Source organism: Salmo salar, chromosome 03 (assembly GCF_965601325.2).
Source record: "Salmo salar chromosome 03, fSalSal1, whole genome shotgun sequence".
Taxonomy (NCBI): Eukaryota; Metazoa; Chordata; class Actinopteri; order Salmoniformes; family Salmonidae; genus Salmo; species Salmo salar.
This window is the reverse complement of record NC_138293.1, coordinates 25,616,560-25,635,268: the sequence shown is the minus strand read 5'-3', so window position 1 is coordinate 25,635,268 and position 18,709 is coordinate 25,616,560. Positions and strand designations below refer to the sequence as shown.

Below are 18,709 nucleotides of genomic sequence, written 5' to 3'. Positions count from 1 at the left end.
GTTAACAAACCATGTATTACAGGCATATGAACATTTCTTTATCCAAATACAGTCACATTTATTTACTTCAAAATACATTCAATAAATGGTTAAATTGGGTAGATTAAATTTGAGTCATTTCGAAAGCATCCAACCATATTGTGTCGTGTTCACTTTCAGGTCTTCTATCAGTCTCTAGAAAAGGACAATATAACATCCCTGTGTCTCTTGGCTCATTGTGGAAGACTAGGGTTACTGTATTACTTTATATTAAAGAGATTACGATATCCCTTTTACAAGTATGAGTATTATTGAGCTCTGATGAGAGACTTGTCTCCTTTTAGGACCAGACTGCAGGTAGAACATGCATGACAGAGACTCACTATCCTCTTATTCTGTAGTAAAGAGTTCAGTTTAGGAGGAGCTAACCAGGCTGTCCCCCTGCTGCGGCAGACAGAGGTGCCTGGCCCCACTCGGCCCTCTGCTGGCTGGCCTCTGCACTGTGGGGGGAGCAGGGTGGAACATGCTTACGGGGCTCATCTGCTCACTGCTCCCTTTGCTCCCCGGAGCGTGTGTGGAGGAGCCTAGAGGACTGTGTCCACCAGGGAACAACAAGGGCCAGCTGTTCACTGAGTCTGACCATGAGTCATCATGTCTTTGAGCTCTCACAGTCACAGGCTGACCACTAGGCCTGCAAGTTCTGCCCTTTATTCTCTGTTCTGAGGCAGGGTTGAGGTAGGATCCATGGGTGGTTACTGTACTAGCTGAGGGGACGAGGGGCGGTAGGTAGCTGTCCCTGTCTTGGGCGGTGGTGGTGGGTTCTCTGTTGCAGGGGTGGGAAGCCTCAGAGCTCTGGCTGTGAGTCCTTGGATGTTTATGTTCAGAGGGTTGGAGAGGGCTGGATACTCTGGTGTTGGGTGAACTGCATGGCTGGCCTCTCATCCTGTCTAACGGAGGAGTCCTCCTTACTAGATGTACTACTAGTGGTGGACTGGGCCTGGTATGTGGAGGATGCAGTCTGGGGGCCACCACAGGGGTCAAGTGTCTCTGTGTCTCATCCGCAGACAAACCTGTCCATCCTATCGATCTGGGAATAACAACATTGCCATTAACACCCTTCATGACAGCAAAGATCAACTAGGTTGCAATTAGCTAAATACTTTCACCAGATACTGTAAGTGATGACCTTGGGCTAGATTCTATCAGATCCGCGCTAGCCGACACCCGCATAGAGGTTGTTTTGATGGTGTCGGAGGTGGCACTGTGTTAGAGCGCTCTAATCCACAAGCGGCTCCCGGCATTATCCTTAAAGCGGACATTGCCATTGGCTGCACAGAGTCGTATTATTAGAAATCCCATGCAGCCTTGTTAACAAATTCAAACATTGGAATGTGAGACGTAATCTACACCTCGATTAGGGTGATAGAAATCCTCATTATTTTGTTGAATGATTTTCAATTTCAGCGTCATTATCTTTATATACAGTTGAAGTCGGAAGTTTACATACACTTAGGTTGGAGTGATGAAAACTGTTTTCTCAACCACTCCACAAATTTCTTGTTAACAAACTATAGTTTTGGCAAGTCGGTTAGGACATATACTTTGTGCATGAAACAAGTAATTTTTCCAACAATTGTTTACAGACAGATTATTCCAGTTATAATTCACTGTATCACAATTCCAGTAGGTCAGAAGTTTACATACACTAAGTTGACTGTGCCTTTAAACAGCTTGGAAAATTCGAGAAAATGATGTCATGGCTTTAGAAACTTCTGATAGGCTAATTGACATAATTTCAGTGAATTGGAGGTGTACCTGAGGATGTATTTCAAAGCCTACCTTCAAACTCAGTGCCTCTTTGCTTGACATCATGGGAAAATCAAAAGAAATCAGCCAACACCTCAGAAAAAACATTGTAGACCTCCACAAGTCTGATTCATCCTTGGGAGCAATTTTCAAATGCCTGAAGGTACCATGTTCGTCTGTACAAACAATAGTACGCAAGTATAAACACCATGGGACCACGCAGCCGTCATACCGCTCAGGAAAGAGATGCGTTCTGTCTCCTAGAGATGAACGTACTTTGGTGCGAATAGTGCAAATCAATCCCAAAGGACCTTGTGAAGATGCTTGAGGAAACAGGTACAAAAGTATCTTTATACACAGTAAAACAAGTCCTATATCGACATAACCTGAAAGGCCGCTCAGCAAGGAAGAAGCCACTGCTCCAAAACCGCCATAAAAAAGCCAGACTACGGTTTGCAACTGCACAGGGGGACAAAGATCATACTTTTTGGAGAAATGTCCTCTGATCTGATGAAACAAAAATATAACTGTTTGGCCATAATGACTATCGTTATGTTTGGAGGGAAAAGGGGGAGGCTTGCAAGCCGAAAAACAGCATCCCAACCGTGAAGCACAGGAGGGACTGGTGTACTTCACAAAATAAATGGCATCATGAGGATGGAAAATTATGTGGATATATTGAAGCAACATCTCAAGATATCAGTCAGGAAGTTAAAGCTTGGTCGCAAATGGGTCTTCCAAATGGACAATGACCCCAAGCATACTTCCAAAGTTGTGGCAAAATGGCTTAAGGACAACAAAGTCAAGGTATTTGAGTGGCCATCACAATGCCCTGACCTCAATCCTATTGAAAATTTGTGGGCAGAACTGAAAAAGCATGTGCGAGCAAGGAGGCCTACAAATCTGACTCAGTTACACCAGCTCTGTCAGGAGGAATGGGCCAAAATTCACCCAACTTATAGTGGGAAGCTTGTGGAAGTCTACCCGAAACGTTTGATCCAAGTTAAACAATTTAAAGGCAATGCTACCAAATACAAATTGAGTGTATGTAAACCTCTGGCCCACTAGGAATGTGATGAAAGAAATAAAAGCTGAAATAAATAATTCTCTCTACTATTATTCTGACATTTCACATTCTTAAAATAAAGTGGTGATCCTAACTGACCTAAAATAGGGAATTGTTACTAGGATTAAATGTCAGGAATTGTGAAAAACTGAGTTTAAATGTATTTGGCTAAGGTGTATGTAAACTTCCGACTTCAACTGAAAATAGCCTGCACTTCCTCATTCTAAAATTTTAACGCGAATGGGATGGGTGTGGCTTCAAGACAATGACTGCAAGAGGAGCTGCTCACCAATTTGACGACTCCCAACGCAGTTTCCTTCCTCCGACACCACCAAAACATCAGCTTTGCGGGCGTCGGCTATCGCTGGTTAGTGCTTGATCTGAATGAATTTAGGCCCTTGTCTGGGAAGTATGCATGTTACCCTTATCAGACAAATAATCAAAGTGGCATGACTTGGGCTTCACAACAGAAATCCCCTGAAAGCCTGTAAATCCACAGAAGTGGTAAAACAGGTTTTTTGGATCTGTTAGAAAGGAGAGTATAGAGCAGACTATAGAGGCCAACCCGGACATGCTCTGCAGGCTTGTTTCCACAGGGGAGGAGGAGGGACAGTAAGTGAGGCTGAGGCTCTGCTTCTTCAGATCCATCTGGATGGCTCTCCTCTCGTCCTTCAGCTCTGCAAATCAACCCACACCAGGAGAATATCACTCACATTTCTACAATACTATTCTGCAGCAGTCAGACAGATTGGAAATGGTGAGAAGACTGACAGCCTGGTAGGCCTGTTTGAAATAAGCAGCAGGATCCAAAGCCCAAGATAACAGAACATTGAGAGGTTACACCTGTTGACGGAGTGATGTAGTTCAATTACCACTCTAAAGTGACATCTATTAACCATGATCTTTTTCACCCAATTATTTGTGTGCAATGTTTTTCAATATTTGTAGCAGATGAGAACTTGACAACACTGGAAAAAAGTAAAGTAAAAAGTATATTTGCAACAATAAACCACTAGATGGTAGTGAGGATCAATTGATCTGATTTTGTTCCAGATATGGAGAACATGTCAGTCATTTATGTCAGGTCAATACAAGAAGAAAGAAAAGCAACCAACTGTGTTTTTTAGGAGTTTTTTTTTTTATCTGAAGTTTTTTTAGCAAGTTTTTTTGGTAAGTGTTTTTTTAGGAAGTGTTCATTGCATAAATGTATGTCGTTATGTCCTTGTTATTTGTCTATTAATGTTCTGTATTATGTAACGTTTTGTGTTTTGTGTGGACCCAATGAAGAGTAACTGCTGCTTTAGCAGTAGCTAATGGGGTTCCTAATAAAATACTAACATCAAAAGACTTAGGACACATGTTACCAATTTATTTGCCTGGCTACACAGACTCCTTGCTCCGGCCAAACGCTACGCCACGCCCACGGACATTAGTTTCTTCTCTGCAATGAGTCTGGATCTGAGTAACTCCTGACCCTTCACCGAATGCCAACCCAATCAGGGCCGTCTGATTGGTCCAGAAACTGATGGGTTGGGCCAGAGCCAGAACACACGTGGGTAAAGTGGTGGTTTGAAAATGGATCATTGGCTTTGATACTGTGATTGGTTAGAGATGATCCAATCACTAATGACACCCCTCGTGCTCCTCGCCACATCAAATGGCTTCAATGATGGCAGTCCCACACTAAAGTATGTAGCGAACAACAGAGCAGCGGAAGAATTTAGTGTGAGTCGTCAGGCTACCAATTTATACCTCCAAAGGGAGCAATAGTCATTGTCAGGGCAGTGTAGTTCACAGGTTACTGAAGACACCAGAACTCATGAAACCATTATGGATCGGAGTACAGTCACCTATATTAACTCTGGGCTCTGATGTTCAGCTGGCTCAATACAGATCAGTTATGTGAACCAGGAAAGTATATTACTGTTAGTGCCACAATCATCAAAAGGAGTGGACCAAAGCGCAGCGTGGTGAGTGTTCATCACTACAAACAAAAGCATAAACAATGACAACGACCGTAACGTCTTGCAGGCTTAACAAGCAGTACAAAAATAAGATCCCACAACTACAGGTGGGGAAAGGCTGCCTAAGTATGATTCCTAATCAGAGACAACGATAGACAGCTGCGTCTGATTAGGAACCATACTCGGCTCAAAACAAAGAAATAGACACCATAGAATTCCCACCCCACACCCTGACCTAACCACATAGAGAAACAAACCCTCTCTCTCAGGTCAGGGCGTGACAGTTAGGTTGCAAAATGCTTTCCCAAAATGTCCAGGTTTTTCAGAAATCCCAGTTGGAGGATTCCTGAATTTTCTTGCTTTTTACATCTTGATTCCAGGAATGTTCCAACCAGGATTTCGGGAAAATCTGGGAATGTTGGTAAAGGTATCGTAATTTTCCCACCCTAATACTGTATGACTGTACTGTAACTGTATCACCCACCTGTTACAGTGGGCTCTGGAGCCTCAGTGACATCATGCTGTGTCTGGTGTTCATGTTCTACAATCTCCTGCAAGAAGCGAATCACAGACAAGACAAAACACCACAGAACAGGTCAACTACCGGAGCCAGCTACTGGTGAGTTGGAGTCATGTACCCCAAGGACACAGCTGACAAATGAGAAATAAGGAAGATGGTGGGAGATGGGAGGGGGTGTTAAGACGTGAGCGACGAAACGATTCAGCAGCAGCAATGTTCGTTCCATAAGAATTTGGACTCTCTTTTTACATCTATATCCAGACTCAGGACATAAACCACAGCTCCAACCAACAGGCTCTTTACTCTGCTGGCAGCCGGGTCATATCTGTCCTGGTTTTACAATACCACTGGTAATGGATGATCATTAGCCAGGAGTCCCACCCACCCACCCACAAGCCCTGCTATTTGCTTTGAGGTATTTACGTAAAGTCTCACTGTCTGCCACTGGCATACCATGGAGCTATGCCTCGTCTCGACTCCCCACTGTGTAGCTAGCGGAGGGGTGCCGAGTGCCTAGCGCCGCCAGCTGATCGTCTTGGTTTTTTGAAATGCAAACAAACAGAAGTGGAGAGTGATCTAGTTACAGAGGAGGGTATTAATTTTAGATGTGAGGTCTGACTGATGGAAGGGTGGTTAGACTATCCTGGCGCAGGCTGCTACCAAGGGAGATGGAATACCAGACTGGTTCTGCATCCCTAATGGCACTCTATTCCCTATGTAGTGCACTACTTTTGACCAGGGCCTATTGGGGGAATAGGGTGATATTTGGGATAGGGACTGGGAGCTACACAGCCCACTGCTTCTCAATGGAGTGTTGACTCAAAACCCAAACTCTGCTTCGCAGAAACGGCTGCCCTTTTACTCTGAAAATAAAACAGCCTATTATTTCACTGTGGTGCAGTGGTAAAATGATAACTCTCCACACCTCCTTCTCAGTCTATTCTTTCTCCTACTTAAAGCAGTGTTATATGGGCTCTATTTGGGACCATGCCTACTAGTCTACAAACTTCCAAAGCTTGACAATAATGAGATATTGGGGTAATTTAGTCATTATCCTAGACTGCCTGAGTGCTAAAACTGCAGATTCCTTTCCTGGTCCATGGCCAAGTCTATCAATTAATTCCAACAACCCCCATTCGAGGAAATGGAGAATTATACCTGTTTGTAAAAATGGATGATTGATTGCTGCATGCTAAATGTGAATGAGATCATACAGTACCCTGGCTTGGTTCTGGCTGACCAGACTATGTTTCTGGCTGTAATGGGAAATGATTTGATTAATTGTCCTCCACAAGGAAATCTGAGAGGGAAATGTGGATCTCTCTCCGCCCGTTAGTACGTTCATACATTAGTCACACTGTTATATCTCAGCCAAAATGTATTTTGACTAAGCTTGCCATAGAGATCCGGCATTTACAAAATTACACTGTATGGCCAAATGGCAAACTTTGAAAGGTCACACCTCTCACCCCGTTTCACCTAAAGTCATGAAATTCAGTGCATACTGTAGGTCCCTCTCCTCACAAGGAACACATTTGCGTCAGGGACCCATAAGGACCCACATGTTGCAAACACTATCAAGACTCAACATATGCAAGAACATTTATATCGGGGGCGCTATAGTAATCAATACGTTAGTCACACGTGATATCTCAGACACCACCGGCCCGATTTTGACAAAACTTAGATGAATCATGTTGTCACGCCTGCTCCCGCTCTCCCTCTCTGGCGCTCGAGGGCGCCAGGCTGCCCTTCATTACACACACCTGTCACCATCATTACGCGCAGCTGCGCAATATTGGACTCACCTGGACTCCATTACTTTGTTGATTACCCCCTCTATTTCAGTCTGCTCCTCAGTTTGTTCCCTGTGTCAGCATTGATGCCATTATTTTTCCCCTGTCCAGACGCTGGTCCTGTTCTGTTTCATGTCTGTTGTTTATTAAATGTTTATTAAACTCCCTGTGCCTGCTTCTCGTCTCCAGCGCCAATCCTCACATATGTGTCTTGCCATAGAGATGCATAATTTACAAAATGACACTGATTGGCCCAAGCGTGGGTGCCGCATCATTCGTGGGGGACGACATGTTAACTTTTGCCTTGATATTTTCCTGTATTTCAGTCTATAATTATCTGTTGTAACTAAGTACTGATGTTCCTACCTTTGACCTGTTTACCTGAGAGTATCAAACGTCTGCCAGTGTTGAATGTGATGGTTAAAGTTTGATGCCAGACTGAGCTGAGGTCACACTGATAATGTATCTGTGACACTGTGTGATTCTATAGCAGCTGAGGTTGTGACTTGCTACAAATCTCTTGGGATGGTGTTTACAGAACATTCAGTGCTATGTGATTAATATAGAAGGGCCTTCTCAGAGGAGGCCCTTTGGACATTTTCTTTGCTGAATTCTTGTAATAAACCAGATGGATTTTTGATTGATATTATCTACGACCGCTATCCTTTTTATTCACCTGAAAATCTCCTTTACACTGGCTAAGAATTTGACTTCTGTTCATTATGCCATTGAATTGCACTTTACATACTACAAAAATGCTGGTAGCAGAAACAGAAACATCCCTAACAGACACTGTGCAAACCCATCCTAGACCCTACATCTCAGGAGACGTGTCCTGCGTGTGATAGTGGGTTGGAGATGTGTGACACGGCACATAAAAAGATGGCTTCCCCATCTGTTGGGCAGGGAACACCTACATCTGGTGTTCCGTTCCCCCTCCTTCAGTGCCAGAGGAGCAGGACAGAGGGGCAGCCAGCCCAGCCCCAGAGTATAGAGACTAGACTACTCAGTACAGTAGGAACTTGGACTGATTGAAAGAGGATCAGTCTTGTGCAGCAGTGTGTTTGGCCAGATCCCTGGAAAGACTTAGTGCCTCTGGCCTCAGCAGTAACCTTAGATTGAGGCTTTGCAGGCTGGGCGTATACAAGGAATAATATGCAGATTGCCAACAGCGGTTGAAGGCTGAAGGTAATCAGGTCCATCTGAGGGGGCTTGGTGATGACTGTCCTAGGTCAACAACAGGTCACATTGGTTCTCGCTGTGTTAACCAGGCGGCTGTAGGTGTCGGTGGCAGCCAGCTCTTGGCTTTTGGAGGAGCGAAAGGCTTGTTCTCTCTGTGGGGTCTTTCACATATTATATTCTATTTTTCATGGCCTTGGCTCAGACCCGAGGTGTAAGCTGTTGAAGGCTTATTCAAGGACATCCCAAAGAAAAAGCTGACAGAGAAGAACTGACCTTTTAACTTACAAGTCTTCAGTGTATTCTGTATCTCAGTCCAAGCACATAGGGTACTGCAAGTGCAGTATATTTTCTGAGAGCACAGACACCATTTAAACTGGAACAATAGTGTGAATTTCCAAAATAGCAACCTCTCTGGTATTTTGATTGGAATCAAAACAAATTCTTACCTGCAGAAACTGCACTTGGCTTTTCAGCGCCTCACATTCTTCAGTCAGAACTGATCTGGTAGTGAGGAGAGAACACAATTTTAAGGTTAAACTCTAAAACCCTTGCAGTTCTTGACCTTTAACAAATTATAATAGATTATAACACATTTTAGTAAAACTATTAAACTAAAGAAACATAGCATGATATCAAGGTGCAGTTTTCCAGGAACTTGGCTGCCGGTTTTCATCGAATACCGCCTTGAATCCTAAACAGGCAGCCAAATGCACAACAGCATGTACTACATCCATATCTATTATACAACTTTTCTTATGGTATTGAAGGAGCCGTGGCCTATTTCTCTTTTTCGGTTATGCAACTATTGTAGACTTAATTCCCTTCTTTCTTTTTTTAGAAGCAAAGGAATCTTCTGCATGCTGAGGTCTGGTATTCATTTTCTTACAATGGGTGCTTTTGTTCTGTGCAGGGATGGAGAGAGGAGAGGGCTGGCTGGCCTCCACCCTCCGCCCTCCATCCCCTCCTCCTCTCCCCCAGCTCCCCACCAAGGCAGGCCCAGTGTTTGCAATCCCCTCCAGGCCTGGTTGGGTAGGGAGCTCCAGATGCCTGGCTCTTTCTGCCACAAGGCCAGGGGGGAAAGGGAACCAGGGAGGAGAGCAAGACAGGAGAACAAGGGAGAGGAACTATGACCAGGCGAGAGAGGGCAGGGATCTATGCACTGTAGATGACAAGACAAGAGATACACTATAATGGAGAGAAGGAGAAAAGAGGAAGGTAGAAAGAGACAAAGCAGGGTGGTATCCTCGTATCGTAAAGCTACCCCCTTTCTCTTTACTGTAATGCCATGTTTGTACAATGATGAGGACATGTCTGGTCTGTCCAAACAGGCAGATTTAGAGAGGGCCAGAGTGGCAGAAGTCTGAAGAGAAATCTGACTCTGCACAGAGGAATGTGTGAGGAGGAAAAGGGGTCCCATTCCCACAGTCCCACAGCTGTATTCATTTCATTACAGCACTTCGCTGACTGTGGCTCACATTTACCCCATGGCTCATGGTTTTTCCTGTCTGGGACTCTTCATGGATGCAGACTAAGGTCTTGCAGTCACATATTCTGCAGAATTTCAACTGGTTGCATTTTATAGGGTGCATTACTTAAACATTAGTCTGTAATTGACATTTTTGGAAATGTTGCTCAGTGACTTACTTGAGGTGGGCCACAACATCATCTATGTGGGTGACATTCAGCTTGTGTCTCACGCCATCAATGTCATCTTGGCTGGTAGTAGAGCTGACTGAGCTCTGGGAACAGGACCTGTCGGACCAGAAATGCATGTCTAAGCTGCATCCACATGACTGGAAATACACAATGACAATGTGTGTTTGCAACTGTCGTTTTCCCTCTTGTGTTGTAGCAGTTGTATTACAGTATGTGAATGTATGTTTGTGAATGTACCTCTTAACAGTCAGACTAACCTTTCTGCATGTTGACTCTGGCTGTATTGTATTCCACTAGAGGGAGGCCTACTATTCACAGTGTCACAACGGTTGTTATGGACACCCAAGGCGTAATTCACCACACTAGGACTGTACCGGAATAGGTCTGCATCTCCATCCCTGAAAATCAATAGATACACACAAATAACCCCCAAGGTAGTGTGAAAGAGTCAGAGAGGAGGGAATAAGATGACAAAGGAAGGAGAGAAATAGTGAGCCAATAATCTGTCCTCCCAGTTTTGACCCGTTGGTGCAACACAAAGTGAGTGTTGTATGTCTGTCAACCCTGACGGGCCGGGCGGCCAGCAGGCCTGTCCTGCTTTCTGAAATCCCCTTGTCCTAATCTTAAGACTACCATGCTGAAAATATTAAAGCAGTGGGGCAGAGAGAGAGAGATGGGGAGAGAGAGAGAGATAGGGAGAGATGGAGAGAGAGATGGGTAGAGAGAGAGAGAGAGAGAGAGAGAGAGAGAGAGAGAGAGAGAGAGAGAGAGAGAGAGAGAAGGGGAGAGAGATGGAATGAGAGAGAGAGAGAGAGAGAGAGAGAGACAGAGAGAATAAATGAGAATGGTACAACAGCAGCAGTCCTGCAGCCTCCAAGAGTCACCAGCTATGGAACAAGGCCTGTTGAATAAGGGTTGAGGGGGGTGAGGGGGGTGAGGAAAACACCCCAGCAGTGTCAAAGTAGGGCTGTTATGTTACTAGGCTGAGGGATTTAAATCAGGAGGCTGGTGCAGAGTGGACACTCCCATTTAGCTGCACCTGCCGAAACTCTTTTGATCTCCAGGAAAAAGGCTGTTGCAGATGCTGGCCAAGGATGCCCAACCCTTTTTTAAATCACAAAGGGTTGCATAATTACCGAGAAATACTGCTCAGTCCAAGTGGAAAATAGGAAGATAGGCTACTCCCACATGAAATTAAGGACCGGAAAAGCTTACAGAATGCATCCTCTCTTTTTGGTCAAAGCCAACATCTAGGCTATGGCCTGTTGTGGATAGCTAACTCTGACCCATATATCAGCAAACTTGATTATCGATGGAATACAAAATACTGACTGTATTGAAGCTTGCAGCTCTTGAGTCCTATGCCTGAGTCTTACACCGCAGTGCACAACTTCTGGTGAACAAGACCGTGTGGAGGGTGAGTAGAGGTAAGAATCCCATTTCAGTGGCAGGCTGCTAGTGGAGCTACCGGGTCTAGCTGTAATGACAGGAACAGAGGCTACATTGTGAGGCAGTGTAGTACATATCACTAAGTAGCTTACTCCCAGAGAGAGAAGGAGCCCTGATCTCAGCTAACAAAGATGGCATAGACGCCCGCCGCAACATCAACAACCACCCCAGACCATTCAAATCCTCCTCCTGTCCTGGAAGATTGATAAACTACAGACGTAAAATAAGTTACACCACAGCCACTTTTAACGTGTCCCACTTCCCAGCTCCTCCCGCTCCAATTGTTATGCTAGTTCCGTTCAGAGATTTAGGACCTCCTTGGGCCTGTTTTCAGAAAGCCTATTTATTCAGAGTACTTTTACTCAATGGGCATTCAGCGTACCCCCTATTTCTCTCCATAATGGGACAGGTGCAGCTGCAATGAGGACGCCGACCACAAATAACTAAGACAATGGCATGGAGGGAGGACCACACAACGGGACAGGTGATCTGAAAAGTTGCCAACCACCTCCATTAAATCAGTTCACTTTCAAACAAGATTAATCTTAGCTGCTAAAGTCAGACACCCTTGTTCATCAAACCCCTCAGCTGTAGGGTATTTAGTCAACTCAACAGTTTCCTGCTTTGGGTAAGATCGATTGGTCAAGGATAAAGAGAAAGCCCCCAACCTGGAGCGATATTAAAGGGAAATGATCCTGCAGCTTTGTCCTGAAAGCAGATCAGCTGATTTACAGTGAGGCCCTTAATTTGCTAATCAAAGAGAGGGGGATCATGGAGGATATACACACAGACTATATTCCAAAGGGTACCCTATTCCCTACATAGTGCACTACTGAGCCCTATGGGCCCTGGTCAAAAGTAGTGCACTATATAGGGAATAGGGTGCCATTTGGGCCGCAGCAACAAACACAGGGCAGAGGCAGAGACCAACAGGACCAACAAGCAGGCAGCAGGGTGGTTGGCACTTGGCAGGGGTTCAAAGCAGAACGTAGTATCAGGGATAACATGGTACTGATACCCAAAGTCTTAGCATTACCTCGTTGATTTGTCCACAGGACGTCTGGACGTGCCGACAGAGTTTGTTTGAAGTGGGTTTAAGATGAAATAATTCCTGAATGATACACATTCCTAGACTATTCCTAGTATACCCTTTAATAGTCCCATCGTCTTAGCTAAATCTGATCTGATTTAAAGTAACAATAAAGCTATGAATGACAGTTTTTGTGAGATAGCCACTGCCAATACATTTCTAACTGGTGCATCACATTTATTGGATACAATCTTCAGTGATTTGTGTTTTTCCTGAAAGGCAACAAAAACTCCAATAATAGGGGCAGAGTTGAAGTGGAGCTACATTCTTCAGAGCCTCCAACCAGTTGCTGAGGGACGGACACGCCTCCCCTTCAAATAGGTACCTGTAAATTACTGCCTTTTGTTGGACAAACGGGCTCATCCGGATGCAGGCTTAATGTTGGGTGGGCAGTATAAAAATAGGGCCCCCATTTGGGGGGGATCTAGGTGATTTGTTGCTTTAGGCTACACAATATATTTAAAAAATTTGGAAACCTCAAATTCTGCCTTGTGCTTTTACCATTAGGACCATAACATTTACAGACATTTTGGAACCTTACTATCTTCTTTGATATAATTATTACCAAACCATTTGTAACTGAATGAAAACACAGTAAGCATTTAAAGATGTCATTGTTGAAGAAAACTAAAGGTAGAAAGTGTGAAACAAGGGTCCTGACCCCTAGGCCCAACCCTTTCCCAGTGGAAATAAAAGTCTCAATGGTTTTACTGGGGTCAGAACATTTATCACCTGGAACAAAAAAAAACAGGCAGGGAGGGAGAGACAGGGAGAAGAAGCCTGGTCTGGGAAACGAGATCTACAGACATCCCAACAATGTTGGTCCTCTGTCTGATGAATGAAAATGTAAACATATATTTTTTTCTCTCAAAATTCAACCGTTAGGCAATCATGGCATAAGAAGAAGTGTTGGTGTTTGACAATTTGATAAATGCTTTATCAATTCCAATCTGAATAGCAAACTAGAAGAGGAAGGGAAAGGAAAGCCAACAGGGTTATGGTAGTAGTTTCTTCCAAAGCTTTTTATTGTTGCTGATATTCAAACAAGTTGTCACCAATAGGCTACTTTGTATTAACAGGTTGGTGTTACATAGTTCTTAAGTAACTGCATTGTAATTGCATAGTATTGGCTTGTGTCCCAAAATGGCTCCCTATTCCCTACATAGGGCACTACTTTTGACCAGAGTGCTATGGGCCCAGGTTATAAGTAATAGACTCTATAGGGAAAAGTGTTCCATTTGGGACACAGACATGGAGTTGAGTAATCACACAAGAGTCTTCTCCTCACCTGCCCTCCAAGGCTGCTCTCTCTCTCACGGTCCCCAGCAGCAGTTGGATCTCAGCTTTCAGCAGCTCCTTGATGGCAGGGGGGTCAGCCAGGGGGGAGTGAGGTGTCTTCAGCCTGTTACCCAGTTTATGGCGCACCGTCTGCCAAATCTGCTGCCACAAAGTCACCTGGAAGTAGGAAACATGGGGATACATGGGATAGGACATCAGGAGACAACGCTGTGTAACTTTAGGCTTATAATGAGTGATGAGTCATTATGAATGATGAGGTATCAGAAAGACCTGTGAAATGTACATGATATTCAATTGAGACCCTGGCCCATCGGCATCTTATAATATAAGTGTTCTATTTAATAATGTGCCCTGGCCACTGTTGGGCATAGAACTACTGCATGTGTTTTTCAGTTGGCTGGTTTCCCCCAACAAGTGTGCACACTACCCTTTAAAAACATTACCTTCAAGGAAAAAACTATTCAAGGGGCTACTGCTGAAGAAAAAAAAGTGAAAGTAATATGAAATTGTAGCCAGACAGGAAAAAAAGTGGAAGTGTTATGAAACTGTAGCCAGACAGGAAAAAAAGTGAAAGTGTTATGAAACTGTAGCCAGACAAAAACAAAAGTGAAAATGCTATGAAACTGTAGCAAGCCAGAAGGGGGAAAAAAGTGAAAGTGTTATGAAACTGTAGCCAGACAACAACAAAAAAAGAGGAAAGAGAAAAAGTCAAGCAAATATTCTGGCTGATGGCAGAGGCACAGTGTTGGTGAAGAAGTTTAAAGTCTGGAGTCTATTACATTTTTTTCTGCACCTGGTCCCTGACATTCAGTGTCTATGCTCCATGGAAAGGCCAGCTTCAAAGCCCACTGTTGTCCAGAGGAGAACATTTAAACACGGTCGTTCTGTGTCTTTAAATCTGGCTGTGCCCTCACATACGCACACGCACACACGCTACCACAATGTCTAGCTGAACTCTGGCCAGGCAGCCACACACTGCTTCTCATAAAGCCCCAGCAAGCCATTCTCTATGCAGGTGTTTATGGAGTGAGCCCCCAGGATGCTAACAACAGTAACAAGCTGTTCATTACTTAATTCATCCCCAAGTGAAGCCCATCAGATGACATGGGGAAAGAATTACGGTGTGGTTAACCTGAGTTGTTGACTCATTGTTGTTGTTGTAACTTCAAAATGGAGATTGAAGATGTTAAATGTGGAACGTGGTAAACATTTGAAATAGGCTAATCTAATAATATATTTTTCATGCTAGCCATCCACAAACCAAACATTGACTGAATCCTATGGAATATCCAGTTGCACAGGCATTACTAATGTCCGGAGAATATATGATAGCTCAAACCCACATGGTTTGGCAGAGATCCAAGGAAACGTGTCCTGGCCTCCTCATATCCTGTGTTAAACTTAAAAGGAACTGCTGCAGACAATGGTGACCTTCATGGAAAGAAGGCCAGTCTGGGTAGTATTATTATGATTCTCATCTAGAGATTTAACGCTGAGGGAAAGCATTAATTTACTACAGGGTAGAAAGCAACAGCAACAAAAAATACTGAGGGAAATGTAAGGCTGGTTGAGTGAATAGGGCTCACATGCTTTTTTTTTACTAGAAGTTCTTCCTTCCCTACCTACATGTACAAATGACCACGACTAACCTGTACCCCCGCACATTGACTTGGTACCTGTAGCCTCGTTATTGTTATTTTATTGTTACTTTTTACTTTAGTTTATTCAGTAAATATTTTCTTAACTCTATTTCTTGAACTACAGTGTTGGTTAAGGGCTTGTAAGCATGTGACAAATCAAATTTGATAACTAAAGAGTTTGGAACCAGTCAGCGCATAGAAATTATGTCATGCATATGCTCATAACGATCTTATCAACAAGGCAGGGTTAGCCCTCTTAACCCCTAAATTGGCCCATGGGGTGCTAAGCTATTTTGAGGGCCTATGTCATTTTTCTTCTATTACGCAACTATTCCTGGGGTCTCCTTCATTAGATGTTCGTCCTGTAGAGTGTGACTGTATTTACACTACTGAACTGATATAATATGGACATTTAAAACATTGCCCCTAGCAGAACATAACTGTAGGATGACATCACTGGGGAGAGTTAAGACTGGAGACTCAGACAGGAAATGGGTGGTTTCATACATATTTATTTTTCCTTTTTGAATATGAACCCTATATTATCTACTTCAATTGAAGTTACTCCTACATTGCTAATGTGGTTGTAATTCCCTAGCCAGCCTGGTATAATATTATGCAAATTACTCATAGCCTGTTGACCTGTTATATGCTACTTGATAACATCTTCAGACGGAGTAGTTGGCTTCAGAATAAACAGTTTAAAGCAGTAGGTGGCCCATGGGCCAAATACGTCCCGTGGGTGATTTTATTTGCCTCTACACCCCCCCCCCCCTCCCCTCCCAGTTTTCTGAGTAAATAAATAAATAAAAGTTGGTACTGGGCTGTACGCACTATCCTCTGTAGCGTCATTGTTGTCGGTGATCAGGCTTACAGTACCACCGTTGTGTCATCAGCAAACTTAATGATGTTGTTGGAATTGTGCTTGGCCACGCAGTCGTGGGTGAACAGGAGGGGACTAAATACACACCACTGAGGCCCCCTATGTTGAAGATCAGCATGGTCGATGTGTTGTTACCTACCCTTACCCCCTGGGGCGGTCCGTCAGTAAGTCCAGGATCCAGTTGCAGAGGGAGGTGTTTAGTCCCAGGGTCCTTATCTTAGTGATGAGCTTTGTGGGCACTATGGTGTTGAACACTGAGCTATAGTCAATGAACAGTATTCTCACATAGGTGTTCCTTTTGTCCAGGCTGGAAAGGGCAGGGTGGAGTGCGATTGAGACCGCATCAACTGTGAATCTATTGGGGCAGTATGCAAATTGGAGTGGGTCTAAGGTTTCTGTGATGATGGTGTTGATTTGAACCATGACCAGCCTTTCAAATCTCTTCATGGCTACCGACGTGAGTGCTACGGGGGCGGTAGTCATTTAGGCAGGTTACCTTCGCTTTCTTTGTCAAATACTATATCTGTTTGGGATTGTTGCTGTTAATTTGCAGTGTACAAATTATTTATATCTATGTTCCGGCCCCCCAACCATCAGCTCAAGAAAAAAATGGCCCCACAGCTAAATGTAATTGGGGACCCCTGGTGTGAAGAAAGTCTCGAGCCACAGTGTGAGTGAGTTGTTTTGGAACAATCTGAGGACCTAGTCTTGAATAGCTGCATGCATAGCCTCACTTAACTAGAGCTCCTTGTGTTTTACACATCTCATTCTACATTGTAGAATCTATCTAAAGCTTTCATGCCTTGTTGTGATTACTTGCTGTAATTGTGGCATGTTCACAGTTTAATGTAATCTATTTAAAGTACTAATGCATAGCATTTGCCAACTATATAATATTATCTAGTAGTTACTTCTATCTTGAGTTTATTGAGTCAAGGGAACTTGCTCAAGTGATTTTCAGTCCACCCTTATTGTTTTGGCCAAATGTAATGTGTCAGCTATTGCTGATTGCTACCTAAAGACAGCTATTTGAACAATGCAGGCCCATGGTCAGTTATTCCTCCAACATGAAATAGCACCCTTAAAGTGACAACCAGAAGTTGAAACAATAACAATGCTCTCCCCACCACTGTTTGGGTAAAAAGCTGAGGGATGGGGATGGATATATGTAACCACTCTCAAATTCAAATTCATAGACAGAGCTATGGATGCAAGAAGTGACCATACATGATATCAAAAGTACAGATTTAACCATCTTTTAAAGCTATACAGTTGTTGCTTACATTTACTTTGTTTGCAAACATTGGATTAAAACAAGTTCATATTCTGGGTTGTAGTGGGGTATGACAGTTGAACTAGCTAAAGTCATATGAGGCATTTAATAATCAATGAATATAGCTAGCTATATCATTCATGTATACGTTTAAAAATGTATGTAGCAACTGCAGATTGTCCCTTTAAAATGGCGTGGTCCTCACCTCAGTATGAATCTCTGTGTACATGTCAATCAAAGTATCTCCAAACAAGCCCCGGATTTCTGGGAGCTCTGGCTCCGGGACTTGCTCCACGATAAGATTCCACACCTGAAGTGGACATTCGGATTCTTCCATGAAGACACTTAGGAGTTTAAACGGTCTAACAGAGGGGACAATTGAAACTAGTCATTGGCATATGTCTGGTCTAGAAGTCATTTGCTTCATAATAATAATTTGCCGGTTTTGCCAGCAGTAGCAGAAGTGTGCTCGTCGTGGGTTGCCTGTCTCATTTGTTAACGTTAGCTATCTAGTTAGTTGTTAGATAGCATCTCAGTAACATTAATTTAATAATTTAATGCACATTATATTTGTGCTTAAATTTTACATTTTAAAACTTGAGAGAAATGTGAGCTAACCTGCTAGTTAGTAAATCAAAGACTAAACTTACCTTGTTGTTGCTTCCTGTATCCAGTGTAAACATTCTTGTATCCAAGGCAGACATATCGCGAGATCATTATCCCTACCTCTTGTGTAAATAAAATGTTCAGTAGTTTAATTTTGTCCCCTGGAAAATCCATGGGAACATTATTTCAGCTTCATATTATCGTCTACAGTTTTATTGTTGTACTTTTATTATTGCATTAACCCGGTTGAATACAAAGTCAAACCAGATGTATTTTCTATAATAACCACACGTTAATATTTTATTTCATACAAAGGAACGATAACAAAAAGAGAGCATTGTTAGTTAATCTTATTTCAAAGGCAGTTTAAATATTGTGTCTAGCTAACGAATATCAGTAGCCATAGTTATTTATGTAGGGGAAACCCTCTTCTCATAATTTTGACCATAGTGAGTAGGAGGTTAAAGCTCACAGGCAATTTATGGGGGGACGGACCAGAG

At 43.3% G+C, this 18,709-nt stretch overlaps 1 protein-coding gene across 1 annotated transcript; it reads right to left on the bottom strand.

Moving 5' to 3' along the window:
• Positions 1 to 16: 16 nt before the first annotated feature.
• Positions 17 to 18,522, bottom strand: LOC106599380 (uncharacterized). The gene is made up of 9 exons (XM_014190591.3): positions 18,254 to 18,522; positions 17,809 to 17,965; positions 13,797 to 13,963; positions 10,227 to 10,367; positions 9,958 to 10,065; positions 8,760 to 8,814; positions 5,300 to 5,366; positions 3,417 to 3,528; positions 17 to 1,066 (listed from the first exon to the last, which is right to left on the bottom strand). Exons 2-9 carry the CDS (start codon positions 17,938 to 17,940, stop codon positions 394 to 396), a joined length of 1,455 nt encoding a protein of 484 aa, XP_014046066.3. The 5' UTR covers positions 17,941 to 17,965; positions 18,254 to 18,522; the 3' UTR covers positions 17 to 393.
• Between the last annotated feature and the right edge of the window lie 187 nt (positions 18,523 to 18,709).